This window comes from Dasypus novemcinctus, chromosome 19 (genome assembly GCF_030445035.2).
Source record: "Dasypus novemcinctus isolate mDasNov1 chromosome 19, mDasNov1.1.hap2, whole genome shotgun sequence".
Classification (NCBI taxonomy): domain Eukaryota; kingdom Metazoa; phylum Chordata; class Mammalia; order Cingulata; family Dasypodidae; genus Dasypus; species Dasypus novemcinctus.
The window spans coordinates 40,969,167-40,984,914 of record NC_080691.1 but is presented as its reverse complement, the minus strand read 5'-3'; the positions used below and the strand labels follow the sequence as shown (position 1 = coordinate 40,984,914).

Sequence of the window (15,748 nt, the reverse complement as noted above, 5' to 3'; positions counted from 1 at the left end):
CCTTGGGAAGCAGATGTTGCTCAAGCAGTTGGGCACCCACCTACCACACGGGAGGTCCAGGGTTTGGTTCCCAGTGCCTTGTAAAGAATATGAGCAAGACAGTGAGCTGACGTGATAGGCTGGCTTGGCAAGCTGACACAACATGATGATGCAGTGAGATGACATAATGAAGCGACACAAAGAAATACAATGAAAGGCACAACAAGCAGGGAGTGGAGGTGGCTCAAGCAATTGGGCCTCTCCCTTTCAAATAGGAGGTCCCGGGTATGGTTCCTGGTGCCTCCTAAAAAAAAAGGTGAGCATACGCAGAGAGCAGACAGTGAACACAAACAACAAGGGGGGGGGCAGAAATAAAATAAATCTTTAAAAAATTAGGCTTGCCCCTACCCAAAAACCTGAGAAAATAAATCTTTCTGTAAACTCTCCAGCACTCCTTGCCGTCTGTGGCTACTTCCTTAACCATGAGGGTCCTGCGGCATGGCATGAGGGCCCAGATGGGGATGTGACTGCTGCTGTCAGAAGCCAGACCGGGAACAGAGATGCTGCAGCATGTGGAGCTTTATTCCTGTTCTGCTATTTACAAGTATATACAGTCGGTGTGAGACTATGGTACACTATTTCACAAAATTATCTTACACCTGTGCACACTCCTGGGCAGGAAGTGGCAGAGTCTGCTCTGAATGTCCCACAGAGGGTGGAGGGAAAGGATGCTGACAAGAGCTGCCCCCTCCACGGACGTTCTTGGTAGCTGCCAGCCCTGTTCTCCAGCCACCGCAGCCCTCCCATGGACAATCTGTGCCTCCCACCTGCTCTCAGTGCATGATGACGGGATTTGGTGGTGGCAGCAGCAACAGCTGCCTCCAAAGTCTTTCTGCTCGAGTGGAAAAATACTTGTAGGGGGCGGGAGTGGGTAAAAAGAAGCAACGGCCCCCACTCACCGTCAGCAGCAATCTGGGATGCGACTGAGAACCTGGCTGGATCCTATTGAATATCAACAGCTGTCCCAGGATCCTCTGCACCCCGCCCTGCCCCCAGCACAGCACCTTCTACCCCTCATGGGGCACTGGCATGCATCTTCTCCAGGCAACTTGCCCAGAATGTGACCAGCCGGTTGTCTCGGTTGATGCAGAAGTCCGTGAAGTCCTTCAGCAGCCGGTCAGCAAACTTCTCGTCTCCCGTGGCGCTGGAGCGCCACGTCTTGGTCAGCATGGTGTTGTAGGCCCAGTTGTAACCAACCCGCTCCTCGCAGAACATGTTCTGGTTGGTGGAACTGGTGGAGTTCCGCCGCCGCCGCTGTTGTCCCGAGAACTTGCGCTTGGAGTAGGGCAGCTGCAGAAACACTGTCCCTGCAGAGACAGGAGGGAACGACGTCGCAGCCATCCTGGGTGCCTGGAGGCAGCTGTGGCCCTTCTGCCAGCACAGGTTGGGTGCCAGGAAAGGAATCCTGTGAATGGGGCCAGGCCCCGCCCAGGGCTCACGCGCCTGCCGGGGAACCCACCCTCTACCTGTTGCCCGGAGCGCCTCACCTGTAACATGGATGTACTGAGGCTTGTTCTCAGCAGGGAAGTTAAAAGCAGAGGCAGAATATTTATCTTGTACAAACCCAAACCTAAGGGAAGGACAGGAAAACGCAATGATTAGGGTCATCTCAGCAAAAAGGGGGAAGGGGAGAGAGCGTGACTAATAGGGACTCTCAGGCGGCCTGAGATAAAGTGATCGGGAAAGATCTGTCGGATGGGACATTCAAGCCTGCTTGATTTCATCCTATTTCCCAACCTCTCCCCAAATGGCTCACCAGCCCTCCTCCTCTCAACTTCGTAGTCCAAGGGAAGCCCCCTCACCTGCTACACGCTTCCCCAGCCAGCTTTTACCTCCATCTAGCCACGTGCTCCCTTCAGTCGTGCAAGCTCTCCTTGCCCCACCCTTATCTTCACTCTGGCTCTTGCCAGAATCTACCTCCTGTCCCAGTTGGCCGCACACCCACCACGTGCTTGGGATTATCAGTTCCTAGAGGGATTCACCTTGGCCACATGTCTCTTCCTGTCCTTACCATCCTCTCCACACTAAACACATAGCAGGTCCTTAGAAAGTGTTTTGGATTGATATGGAATGAAGTGTTTTAATTGTAAGTTTTTGTTGTTTTTTTAAAAAAAAGATTTTATTTCTCCCCACCCCCTTGTTGTCTGCATTTGCTGGGTCTGTTTGTTGTGTGCTCATCTTCTTTCTAGGAGGCACTGGGAACCGAACCAGGAACTTCTGATATAGGAGGGAGGCATCCAATCACTTGTGCCACCTCCGCTCCCTGGAAGCCTTTCTTGAAAATGTGGGACGCCAACCTTGGCCTCTCTGATTCACTGTGTTCTTGGAATGGGCAGGAGAAGCCATTTTCCCCTATGACCTGTTCTAGGCATGGTTTTCTACTTCCATAAAGCACATTCAGTACAGTTGTACCTGCTAAGTGATGTAAAGGACACAAGAACAGATGTGGCACCTGCGCTCCAAGCCTGAGGGGTTTATGTAACAAAGGCAGTGATGTCTGCAGAAATAAAGAGGGTAAGCTGCCTGCCTGTTTTCCTGGACTGAGCTCCCCAGGGGAAGTGCTGGGTTTTAGCCTCCTTGTGAGCTGCCTGCTCTACGATGGCATTCAGTAATTATTTACAGAAGAACAGAGGAAGCCAAATATGCAAATTAAATGGCTGGCCTAACAGGTGTGGCAAGGGCCATCATCGATAGGCTGAGTCTCACTTATGTGTAGAAAGGGCTCTGGATTTTGCTTTTATTTCCTCTCTACTTTCCAAGCAAGGCTACCTTTTACTCAGCACAGACCAATCTGACCTGGGTGACAGAAGTGTCCTTGCCTCACTTTTTCCTTTAGTCACCAGGAAAGGCCTTTGTTTTAAAAAGACAATTTAACCACACAGTCCCTGGCCCCTCACTGTCCACTCAGGGAGCATGCAAGCCTGGACCACAGTGAGGGCAGGGCGGGTTCCAGCCCCCTGGGAGGCCGGGACCTTATGGGTGAGCTAGTGGTTCACTGCAGGGCCATATTCCCACTGAGAGTTCCACTCCATTCCAAAGCTATCTATGGCCAACTCCTCTGGCCAAGGCACATTGCTAGGCATTGTGGAAGGAAACAAAAATGAGAAAAATGCACATACTTGTCTTACAGGGCCCCCCCAAATCACTGTAATAGATGGACAGAGTATAGTTGGAAAAAGGGAAAGAGGAATTCTGAATGGAAGGGACTGGGAATCCTTGTGGAGAAAGACTCTGACGTGTGGAAGGTGGGAGTAGGAGGTTTGGTGTGGGGGTGGGAAGGGGGTTTGCTGTGGGAAGTGGGTTAGGTATGGGGGTGGGAGGGGTTTAGGTGTGGAAAGCAGGAGGGGGGTGTAGGTGTGGGGGTGGGAGGGGATTTAGCTATCTTGACAAATTTTCTAACTTTTCATTTCATGCCAACTCCTGGATAGGCTGGCTCTGGAGGCTAAGGAGAGGGCTTTATGGAAGAAGGCAATGAGATCTGAAAAATGGCACCTACAAGAAGAACTGGAGAGGTAGTGCTTAGATTTGAAAAGAAAGCAGAGTCCTATTGGAGATAAGCTACAAGCTCCCTTTTCCCAGAAAGGAAACAAACTTGGTTTCACTTTGGTAAATGCCATTCAAGGTAAACACTGGTACCTTCCCACTCTTCCCTCTTGTGAAGGGACACACCTGTGTGCAATGGCCTCCTGGAAAAGGTGCATTCGATCCCAGTATGTTTCGGGTTCAAAGCCTGAAAGGAAAAAAGAATAAATGCTGAGTTGTGGTCAAGAGGCTTCTAGTTCTCCATGGTCTGCTCTTTTGTGCCTTTCACTACATTTGAGCTTGCTGTCTGCTTGTCCACATTACCTGCTACCAGAAAGACCAGCCTGAGGGCTGATGAAAACGACAGCTCTGAGTTTATACCATCCCTCCCTTCCCCCAAGCTCTGATGATGAACAAGCCCTCAGCAACCAGTGTGAGTTACCAGAACTCGATTTAAGACTTGGTCTGATGACATCTTATGCCAAAAGCTGAAAGGAGCATGATATTAAAGTATAAATAGAAGGTAAATTTTAAGTGTGTTACCTGCTTCTAAGAATTAGGAAAAAAAAATTTTTATGACTAATCTTCTACTTCCCTATAAGAAAAGGCAATATTTTAGGGGTGGGGAAATTGATGCTAATAAATACAGAAATGATTTCCCTAAAAGCGATTGCTGGGGGAGGGGAACAGAGTGGGTGCTCCAGCCTCACACCTTTGGTGCAGTCCTTGCTGAGAAACTGGAAGCAGAGTTAGGAGGTGGGAAGGCTGGAGCAGGCTGTCACATAGCAACAGGCAATGAAACCAGGCTACTCTGGGGATTAAGCGGCTGAGGGTAGGGGCAGCACAGCAGAGCACATCCCAAAGACCAATGGCACCTGCAGTGGCTTTGTTCCTCTTTCCATGTTCTGAATTTTCTATTTAGGATAGATTTGAGGCTCCTGGGCAATGAAGGCACAGAAAAGAAAAAAAATGGGGGGTGGAGGTGGGAAGAAAGAAGATTTTGGCTTTAACTGGCAAAACATAGGCACAGAGTCTATTCCTGTCAGATTTTGAATTCACTTTTATGGGAAGGGGACATAACAGGAAGAGAATCAGCACAGAAACAAGAAAATCGATTTGAGATTCGAGCCCTTATTCATTTAAACTAGGGCTCTCTCTTCGGCTGTCACCATGGCAACTGAGAGACGATGCTGGTCCCGAAGACTGGGTTATGACTGGCAAGGCAAACCATTCACTCACACAAAAATGTCCTCCGGAGTCAGCTCTGTGAGCAATCCTGTGCTATTACAGCAAAGGTGGAGCACCCAGAGAGAATCTCTGGACAGAGAGAATCTGGGGAAGGATCTCTTGGCTCCCACAATGTATTAAAAACAACAGTATGAGGTGCTGTCTGGCTTAGGGCTGTCAGAAACAAACACAGTCATCTGCCATTTCAGGACTGCTCAAATGGTCCTCTCCCAGCTACACTGTGAGTTTACATGAGAATGTGTGTGTGTGTGAAGTGTGCTTTGTAAACCGTAAGGGACTGGGAAAACTATGGCCTGCAGAGCCTCCTGGGGCTCCCCTGGGGCCCCAACTATCACTTAAAAGATTGCGTCTATACAAAAATGCCTTCCAAATTGTAAACAAAGGATGTACAAAAGCTGCTTGCACCTGCCCCTTCCCAGTGAGACCTTCTGGTCCTGAGCCGGTCTCTGCCACTGACTACAATGCTGGCTTCCAAGTTACAGAAGGATGTAAGAGGAAAGCATCTCCCTTACAGCAAAAGTTATTTCTTCCACATTTATAATCTCTATACCTGAGAAACTACAGTGCTCCCGACATCTCAGTGGCAATAACTCTGGCATTTGATTTTAAAAAAGATCATTTGTGAGCTCACAAAAAGCTTTTGAGAAACTATTTATATGATCGTGTGCAATGAGCACTTGATGATAAAAAAGTGATGTTCTGGGTAAGGGAGGACTCATTCTTTGAGTTGTCTTGAGCCAGCCCTCAGCATCTAGTACGTTGGGGATGAGCAGCAGGCCAGGGTCAGCCCTGTGTGCTCCTTTCTGATACTGCTGTCCAGAGGGAAGGACTCTGGGCTGGGTTCCATTGTCCTCCTCTGAGCCTCCTCTTGCACTCTTCTCTTCCTTGAGATGCAGGATGTGAGCCACAAGCAGGGTTCCAGGTGCTGACATGCCACAGCTTTGCACAACAGGACACGGTTTCCTGTTTTGCTTTTAATGCCTGCCCCCACAAAGCCCTTTTGCATTGAACAGCATATTTAAGCCTCCCTTGATCAAAGTCCTGCAGCCTAAACCAGCTAGGCTTGGGCACATAGACAGAGGCAGTAGGGAGAACAGCAGAGCCACTCTTCAGGGATAGGGTACCAAGACCCCTCCCAGCTGACATTCTGCTCTGGGCCTTACAATGGTCTTCTTGAGAGTGACAAGGCCACTCTGGCTACACTCGTTTTAGGAATAAGGAATTTGAGGCTCAGAGACACAGAGTGATTTATCCAGGGTGACCCAGCCACTAACTAAGTGAAGAAGCAGGATTCAAACCCAGATCCTTCTGGCCCCTTTCCCCTCAAGGTGCTCTCTTTCCACTACCATGTGATTAGACACCCAGAGAGGTGGCCCGGGTGGTGGGTGGGGAAGGGTCCTACTGGCTGAGAGACAGAACTTCCAGAGTGGAATATCTCTTACTGTCAAACAGGTGCTCACTGCCCTCCTTGAGCAGGCAGCTGATGTTGAGTGGGATGAAGAGCTGGGCACGAAGGGGATCGCCATAAAGGTAACTGGGCAGTGCAAAAGGACCTTCCAAAACGGGGACCAGCAGGAAGCCACAGGAGGTGGCCTTTCGATGCCAGCCTTGGACCTGGTGGAGAGTACAGAAATAAACAGCGTCATCCCCGAGTTCTTTTAGATGAGAAAAAATGCTTCCCAAGAACTGAACCCGCCAGAGCGGTGCATGGATATTGACTGGCACGTTAATTTATTAATGTCCACTGGCTCCAAACTGGACCTGTACAGAATAAAATACTAATTAGCCTCCTGACCAATATTCAGGAAACTGAGTTGCTAAACACACAGCTCCTCGTCATAGCCTGAGTTTCTGCAACTTCAGTTTTTTCTTTTGGAAAGAACAGAGTACAGAGAGCTATTGTCTGTCTCTGAACAGCTCTTCTTACTCCATGGTTGTTGGTGGCAGGTTAGAGGATATAGGTTAAATCCTTTTAATTTTGTCCTTTATCATAAACATTTAAGAAGCCCAAAGGATCAAATAGGAATATAACCTACTTGAGCTGGTTGAGAGGAACATGACATAGAGGAGGAGGTGACTGTTGGGACCTCTAGCCAAAAGGGATAAGCCCTGAGACCTGAATGAATGAGAGCTGCCCTGTGGCAAATGCCCAGGGGCAGTCTGGCTCTAAAGACTGAGAAAGAAAGTCAGACTCCCATCAATAATATTTATAGGAAACTAAGGCAATGTTCGAGGTCTTAAGATTTTTTTTAAAACCACAAAACTGATGTATATGGCTCTGGCATGTAGATGAGACTCATGTCAAATACTATTTCAAGGAAATACAGTCTGAGCTGTACTTTGACTTAAACCTGATTATGTTAAAAATGGAAAAGGGACCACTCTAAGTTTTTCTCCCATGAACACTCCTAACGAAAACAACAAACCAAAAAAAACAAATTTTTTTTTTCTTTTAGGAGGTACCAGGGATTGAACCCAAGGAAATTCGTACATGGGAAGCAGGTGCTCAACCACTGAGCTACACCTGCTGCCCCCAAAATAAGTTCTAAACCTTAGTCCATGATGCTCTTATTTTATGTGATATTTATCCTAGTAAACTGATTCATAAATTTGGATAGTCGCTTAACATAACAATTAACCCACATTAAAGACTTCTAAAAACTTTAGTCAAAATAATGATAAAGGGGGAAGTGGCTGTGGCTCAATTAGTTGGGCTCCTGTCTACCATATGGGAGGCCCTGGGTTTGCATCCCAAGGCCTCCTTGTGAAGGCAAAACTGGCCTGTGTGCTGCGGACAGCTGGCGCAGAAACATGACGCAAAAAAAGGAGACAAGCAGACACAGAAAAAATGCGCAGCAAACGAACACAGAGACAGCAAAGAATGGAACAAGCCGCAAGGGGGAGAATAAATAAATAATAAATCTTTTTTAAAAAAATAGCACATTAAAAAAAAAGTAATGCTAAAGGGCTTAGCAACTTCCAGTGGGTTTTATAGGAACAGATGTGAAAAGTTTAAACATTTTTAAGATAGTTGCTAAATTTCTCTAAGGAGATACTCTTCTTACTGCTGAATGGTAGCTATGTACTTCTATGAAAGTTACATTCACAGTATTTTGAGATATGGTACCTAGTGTTAGAGCTACAAGAACACTTAAAAACCTCAGTGTCAGATCATACTCAGTGGTGGTTGCTTTAACCTTTGTCTTGAGGGAGGGTCATCTCAATGCCAACCAGCTGGGGAAGAGCGAGCTGAGCTGGATGGCAGCTAGGCTTTACTTTTGGTTTGGATCTTAAAGAGTTCACTTGATGGGAGTCTTTTCTGGTGAGTAGGGGGGGTCTCAAAAATGCTAATGCCCTATGGAGACAGGCTGGGGGCTGGGGAGAGACCCTGACAGATTTGTCTTTCCCAGGATACCATGTCAGATGGGACAAAATTGGGTTTGTGAGCCCTGGACGAAAAACAAAACAAAACAAAACAAAACAATCCATTGCCAATTGATGTTGTGTTAATTTCTCCTTGGCCATCTCCCAGCTTCGGGTAAACTCTTTCTGAACTTTCCAGCTGCTCCCAGCTGTGCCTGGGTCAGTGTTGGAAGGGGAGGAGCACTCCATGGAGGCCACGGGAAAATATTTTTTGGCTGAAGGGAGAGTGTGTGACAAAGAGTAGCAGGCTGCAGAGATGGTTTAAGGGCAGCTTCTGGAATACACTGACAGCCTGGCTGCGGACCTGGGTTTGAGAATGGGGGGCGGTGGCCAGGGACGCCTTCTCAGCAGAGGAGTGATGAATGGCCTGATTAGGAAGACAAGCCAGGATGCACTAGAAGGAGGAAGGACAGGATAGGCAGGAAGATGGGTCAAAACAGGGTTTCCCAATCTCAGGCCTTTCAACATTCTGGGCCAGATGATTCTTTGGGGTAGGGGCTGTCTTATGCACTGGAGGATGCTGGGAAGCCTCCCTGGACTCTATCCACCAGATGCCCCCACAGCTGAGGATCCACTAAGTTAAAAGCACAATGTTCATTAACAAGAGACTGATTAAGTACACTATGGGTACAATTAAATAATGAGATATTCTGTAGCCACTGAAGTCGAGGCAGGGGAGCGGTGTGGCTCAAGCAGTCGAGTGCCTGCTTCCCACAAGGGAGGTCCCAGGTTTGGTTCCCCATGCCTCTTAAAGAAGACAAACCATGAGCAGACAATGAGCAGACATCAAACAAAGAAAAAAAAATGAGCAAAAACAAAAACAAGCAGGGAGCTGATGTGGTTCAAGCAGTTGAGCATCCACCTCCCACGTGGGAGGTCCCGGGTTCAGTTCCTGGTGCCTCCTAAAGAAAAAACAGACAACAGGTAAACAAATGAGGGACCCATCTTTGGGTGGACAGGTGGGAGGAGAACAAGGAGGCTCTATTTATACTGATGTGGAAGATCCATAGGTAAAGGGCAAAATACAATGGAAATAGAATACATCACAAGATTACCATCTCTGTTTTTTTTAAAAAAATAACATTTTTGTATATACATAGAATCTCTCTGGAAATACAATGAACATATGGTTGTTTTTAGATGCAGGTCTCACAGGACTAGGGTAAGGGTGGGAGAGATTTACTTTTCACACTCTACCGTTGATTCTCAAGTGGGAGCAATTTCCCCCCGCCCAGGAACATTTGGCAATGTCTGGAGCTATTTGTGGCTGTCATGACTGGGGTGGGGGTGGGGGAGAAATGCTGGTAGCAACTAGCAGGTCAAGGCCAGGGATGCTGCCAAACATCCTACAAATGCACAGGACAGCACACCACAACAAAGAATTATCTATCAGTAGTGTTGAGATTGCTAAACTGATCCTTACTCTTAACTATCTGAATTACTATGTTTAAACTTTTTTTTAAGATGGTATTCCAATAGTCCACGGGACAATAGGAGTTTAAACTGAAGAAATAAAGAAGCAATGAGGGAAGCAGACTTGGCCCAGTGGCTAGGGCATCCATCTACCACATGGGAGGTCCGCGGTTCAAACCCTGGGCCTCCTTGACCCGTGTGGAGCTGGCCCACGTGCAGAGCTGATGCGCGCAAGGAGTGCCGTGCCTACGCAGGGGTGTTCCATGCGTAAGGGAGCCCCACGCACAAGGAATGTGCCCCGTAAGGAGAACTGCCCAGCGCGAAAGGAAGTGCAGCCTGCCCAGGAATGGTGCCGCACACACGGAGAGCTGACACAACAAGAGGATGCAACAAAAAGAAAACAGATTCCTGTGCCGCTGACAACAACAGAAGTGGACAAAGAAGAAGATGCAGCAAATAGACACAGAGAACAGACAACTGGGGTGGGGGGAGAAGGGTAGAGAAATAAATAAATAAATCTTTAAAAAAAAAAAAAAAAAGCAATGAATCTCTATTAAGCATCCACTGTGCCCCTCTGCAAGGAGAGCCGAAGACCTCAACCCCGACCCTGACATGCCAAGGCTCTCACCATCTCGAAGAGCACTGCCGCTGTCACTGCCATCCAGTGTAGCTTGATCTCGAAAGCTGCGTTCAGGGAAAAGTTGCCATGGTAATAACAGCTGCACCACTCCAGCCGGTCTGTGCGGTTGTTCACATCGACATCCAGGGTCACAGTCCTCTGCTCTGGGACAGTGGCAGCTATGTCAGTGCATAGGAGGGATCCCAAGAGAGAGGGAAAAGGAGGAGTGGGATGAGGAGGAAGAACAAATAATCAAGCGCCCATCTCCTAGAACACAAAGACATGCAATAGAAAACTGCAGATTCTAGAAGTTCCCTGGAAAACATCCAATCCACAGAGACTGGCAACTTTTTTCTGTAAAGCGCCAAGTAGTAAGTATTTCAGGTTTTGTGGGCCATGTAGTCTCTGTTACAACTACTCCACTCTGCTCTTCTAGTGTGAAAGCAGCCACTGACAATGAGTAAGTGAAAGGGCTCAGCTGTGTTCCCATAAAACTCTATTTGCAAAAACAGATCAGGCAGGATAGCATGTTCCAGGGTGCCGTCGCCCCACAAAATCTTCGAACAACTAGCAGAAAATGGCAGAGCCATTTTCCCCGAACTCCAGAAAGGGCAAGTGCTGAATCAAGAAAAGGCAGCTTGAAAAATGGTAAGTGAAGCATGTGGTACCCCTGCTAGTCCCTCACCCATCTTCTAGCTGGCACAGTATGGAGCCAGCTTAGGCTCCCATTGTGGGTCCCTGGCCCTGTTTCAGAGGGAGCAGACTAACTTCTATGTGCATACTGGGGTGCCTGTATGTTAGGGCCAATCTAGCGAATGGCAGCCTGAAAGACTGAATCAGGGTGAGCTCTCCCAGAATTTGTCCTGAAGGCAGAGAAGCAGCATGTAGACAGCTAAAGCAGTATAAGAAAGAATTCAGTTGAAGTGACCTGAACAAAGGACTTACTACATTAAGTCCCATGACAGAGCACACAGGAAGGACTGGAAGTCTATTTCAATGGGTATAGAGGGGCTATTTGAATTTTGTAAAAACAAGGGAATCCCACAAGCCCAGGACAAGAAGCAGAATCCACCAGGATCACATAAGACAGAGAGAACTCTGCATTTTGCATTTGCTTCAGGCTGATCTTTTTTGGTTGGAGGGCTAAGCACTGAAGACCACCAGCCAAAGCAGAGCCAATCTGCAATAACTTAAAGGTGCTTTGTGCTTTGGTTGGTTGTTTTTGTTAGCTCATGGCACTCAAAAAAATCTCTGTTATATTACTAACTGGATAAAAACTTAAGGAACAGGGTAGCGGACTTGGCCCAGTGGTTAGGGCGTCCACCTACCACATGGGAGGTCCAAGGTTCAAACCCCGGGCCTCCTTGACCCATGTGGAGTTGGCCCATGTGCAGCGCTGATGCGCGCAAGGAGTACCGTGCCACGCAGGGGTGTCGCTGCGTAGGGAGCCCCACGCGCAAGGAGTGCACCCCATTAGGAGAGCCGCCCAGCGCGAAAGAAAGTGCGGCCTGCCTAAAAATAGCGCTGCACACACGGAGAGCTGACACAGCAAGATGACACAACAAAAAGAAACACAGATTCCTGTGCCGCTGACAACAGAAGCGGACAAAAAGAAGAACACGCAGCAGAGAACAGACAACTGGGATGGGGGGAAGGGGAAATAAAATAAATCTTAAAAAAAAAAAAAAACTTAAGGACCATACAGCTCAGGGACTAAATCCAGGTGGTAACACTTTAAAATATTAAAATGTATAGTGTGCAACAAAAGATTACAAGACAAAGAATCAGGAATGATGTCCAAAGGAAGAAGATAAAAATCCAAAAAACATGAACGAAGAAGACTAGACTTTGTACATACCGCACAAAGCCTTTAAAAAAATGATCCTCAATATGTGCAAGGAGATAAAAGAAAACATGGAGGAAGAACTAAAGAATATAAGGAAAACAATGAATAAATAATATGAAAATTTCAATAAGGAGAAAGAAATTTTAAAAGGAACCAAAGAGAAATACTGGAGTTGAAGACCACAATAACTGATATGAAAAAAATTCTCAAGTTTAAAGAGCAGATTGGAGTTGGCAGAAGAATCAGTGATCTTGAAGAAAAGACAAATGATTCACACACTGAGGAGCAGAAAGATAAATGGATTTAAAAAAGGGCTCAAGCAGTTGAACATCTGCTTCCCACATGGGAGGTCCTAGGTTTGGTTCCTAGTGCCTCCTAAAAACAACAAGCAAACAAATGAAAAAACCAACTCAGGGGAGTTGATGTGGTTCAGTGGTTGAGTGCCAGTTTCCCACAATACCCAGGCCTGGCACCTAAATAAATAAATAAATAAATAAATGGAATGGAATGGAGCCTAAGAGACTGTGGGACACCACAAAGCATGCCAATATATGTATTATGGGAATTACAGAAGGAATATTCAAAGAAAAAAATTGCAGAAAATTTCCCAAATTTAACAAAAGACATGAATAAGCACATTCAAGAATCCCAACAGGGAAGTAGATGTGGCTCATGCAGTTGGACACCTGCCTACCACATGGGAGGTCCCAGGTTCGGTTCCCAGTGCCTCCTAAAGAGGACGAGCAAGTCAGTGAGCTGATGTGATTGCCTGTCATGGTAAGGTGATGCAATGTGCTGACATAATGAAGAGACATAATGAAGAAACAATGAGAAATATAACAAGTTAGAAGTGGAGGTGGCTCAGGTGATTGCAGACCTCCCTCACACATGGGAGGTCCTGGGTTTGGTTCCCAGTGCCTCCTAAAAAGACAATGAGCACACAACAAACAGAGCAGACACAGAGCACAAACAATGAGGTGGGGGAGATATAAATAAAATAAAACAATTTTTAAAAAGAATCCAAACAAACCCCAAAGAAGATAAATTCAAGGAGAACTATGCTCAGACACATAATAACAAACTGTCCAATGCCAAAGACAAGGACCGAGTTCTGAAAGCTGCAAGAGAAAAGCAACAAGTTATATACAAGGGAATCCCAATAAGATTAAGTGCCAATTTCTTATCAGAAACCATGGAGAAGAGAAGACAGTGGCATGAAATATTTAAAGTGCTGAAAGAAAACAGCTGCCAACCAAGAATTTTATATTTTGCAAGTCCTTCTTTCAAGAATGAAGAAAGATTAAGCCATTTCCATAGAAACAAAAGCTGAGGGAATTTGTCACCACTAGACTTGCCCTCCAAACAGTGATAAAGGGAGTTCTTTGGACAGAAAGAAAAGGACATTGGACAAAGGATAAAAATAGCATAAAGAAATAAAGATGTCAGGAAGCAGACGTGGCTCAACTAACAGAGTGTCCGTCTACCACATGGAGGGTCCAGGGTTTGATCCCCAGGGCCTCCTGACCCATGTGGTAAGCTGACCCACGCACAGTGCTGCTGCATGCAAGGAGTACTGTGCCACATAGGGCGTCCCCATGTGGTGCTGCCCCATGCACAAGGAGTGCACCCTACAAGGAGAGTCACCCCATGTGAAAAAAAGAAGTGCAGACCCACCACTGCCGCACGCATGGAGAGCTGATGCAGCAAGATGACACAACAAAAAAGAGGAGCAGTTCCCGGTGCCACCGGATAATTCAAGTGGATGCAAAAGAACACACCGTGAATGGACACAGATAGCAGACAACGGTGGGAAGAGGGAAGGGAGAGAAATAAATAAAATAAAAAATAAAGATGTCCAGTAAAGGTAATCATATGGGTAACTATAAAGCCAGTATTATTGTATTATATTTTTTGGCATGTACTCTACTTTTTATTTCTTATAGTTCTAAAATGCAAATACATCAAAAAAAAAAAAAAAAAAAAGATGAGAAATACTTAGAGTAAGCAAGGATATAAAGTCAGAGACTAGAATTCAGGTTACCAGGGGCTGGGGTGGGGAGTTAAGGCTTAAATGGAACAGAATTTTTAATTGAGGTGATGAAAAAGTTTTGATAATGGTTAATGGTGAAGGTAGTACAACACCATGAACATAATTAAACAGCACTGAATATGTATTTTAAAGTGGTTAAAAGGGGGAAATTTTATATTGTATATATGTTACTAGAGTAAAAAAAACAGTAACAAAAAAACAAACAAACAAAAAACAAAACAGATCAGATGGTAGGCAAGATTTGGCCAGTAAAGGCCGTAGTTTTTCTCCCTCTAATCTAATCCAACTGTTTCATTTGCAGGTGAGGAAATAGCATCCAAGGGAGGGGAAATGATTTTGCACCTCAGCCAGGCTGAACCCCAGAAATTCTGATGCCAATAATCCACGAAGGGACAAACAACTCAGACCTCAAGAGGAAGTCTAATGGAAAGCAACAGTTCTGTAATATTTTCTCAAGCAATGGAACCTAATGAAACAAAACACCCTGTTCCATCTACTCTGTGTTGCTCAGGGATTCCAAGACTCAGCTTGCTCACCCTAGCTGGGACTCCTGCTCAGAAACTCTACTCAATCCAAGATAGGGATATTTTAGGGATGTGTCAGACAATCAAGTTCCTGCCTAGATTAAAGGTCTGAAATTGGTTCAGAAGTAAAGAAGATCAGGGCTCTGCTTGCCTAGGACTTCTATAAATAATGATCTCACCCTCATTCTCTCCTGCCCCCATGAATCCAATATTTCTTTATCTGAGGGTGACCAGCTTAATTGTGTGTTCTGCAAGTAGAAGTCCCGAGTGGTTCTTATCATTGGCAAGGCCAAAATGACCCAAACTCTTGAGTGAGCAATTTTAACTAACTTCTGTTAGGAGGGAAGTGAGCTACAGGTAGGGCCCTGAATAGCACCCAGGAAAACAGGTATCTCGTTGCCAGGTGCCCCACTATCACTAATCACTCCAAAGCAGAAAATGCAAACTGGGGAAAGCTCTGGATTTGGAATTGGAAGCGCTAGCTCTGCCATTTACTTAGACACATGGCCCTGAGAATGTTGCAGAACTTCTCCTGGTTTAGTTCCTCATCTACAAACCAAAGGTAGTGCCAGGCCCACCTCCTTCACAGAGAAGTGGTGAGAATTAAGTGAAACAATAGGTGAGAAGTAATTACGGGCTCCCTCTCTTACCTTCTCCTCTAGCCACCCTCCCTTGTAACTCTCAGACTTGCCTTTTTTTTTTCAGCTTCAAAATTTCCTTATTCTTACACTTTCTAAAAGAACAATCTTATACTACCAACCACAATATTCAGCCATCACCCAAATCACTATATTATAAACTCCCTATATTATTCTCTAGCTTCCTTTTGATTGAAATATTACATCCATAGACTACCCTTTTCAGGCAAAATTGCATTTATAAATCTCTGCTATACTCACTATATATATTAATTATATTCACTATATTATTTTTTTTTATGGGTTGGAAGACTAAATATTTTTTCCTCCCATTTTAAGCTGTCATCTTGCTAATCATCAATCTGCCCTTGACTGCCATGGCCACTGCTTAGCTGTCTGTGTCACTTTAGGCTAAGGAACTAATTG

General features: G+C 45.9%; 1 protein-coding gene across 18 annotated transcripts in view; it reads right to left on the bottom strand.

Annotated features, from left to right (window-relative positions):
• Positions 1 to 540: 540 nt before the first annotated feature.
• DEPDC5 (DEP domain containing 5, GATOR1 subcomplex subunit) overlaps positions 541 to 15,748 on the bottom strand; it is a 132,483-nt gene continuing 117,275 nt past the window's right edge. For all 18 annotated transcript variants that reach the window (XM_058281713.1, XM_058281714.1, XM_071209899.1 and 15 more), the window contains 5 exons: positions 10,274 to 10,443; positions 6,252 to 6,423; positions 3,709 to 3,769; positions 1,527 to 1,609; positions 541 to 1,346 (listed from right to left, as the gene is read on the bottom strand). In XM_058281713.1, the coding sequence (XP_058137696.1) occupies positions 1,054 to 1,346; positions 1,527 to 1,609; positions 3,709 to 3,769; positions 6,252 to 6,423; positions 10,274 to 10,443 (779 nt within the window). In that variant the 3' untranslated portion in view covers positions 541 to 1,053. The remainder of the gene's footprint in view (positions 1,347 to 1,526; positions 1,610 to 3,708; positions 3,770 to 6,251; positions 6,424 to 10,273; positions 10,444 to 15,748) is intronic.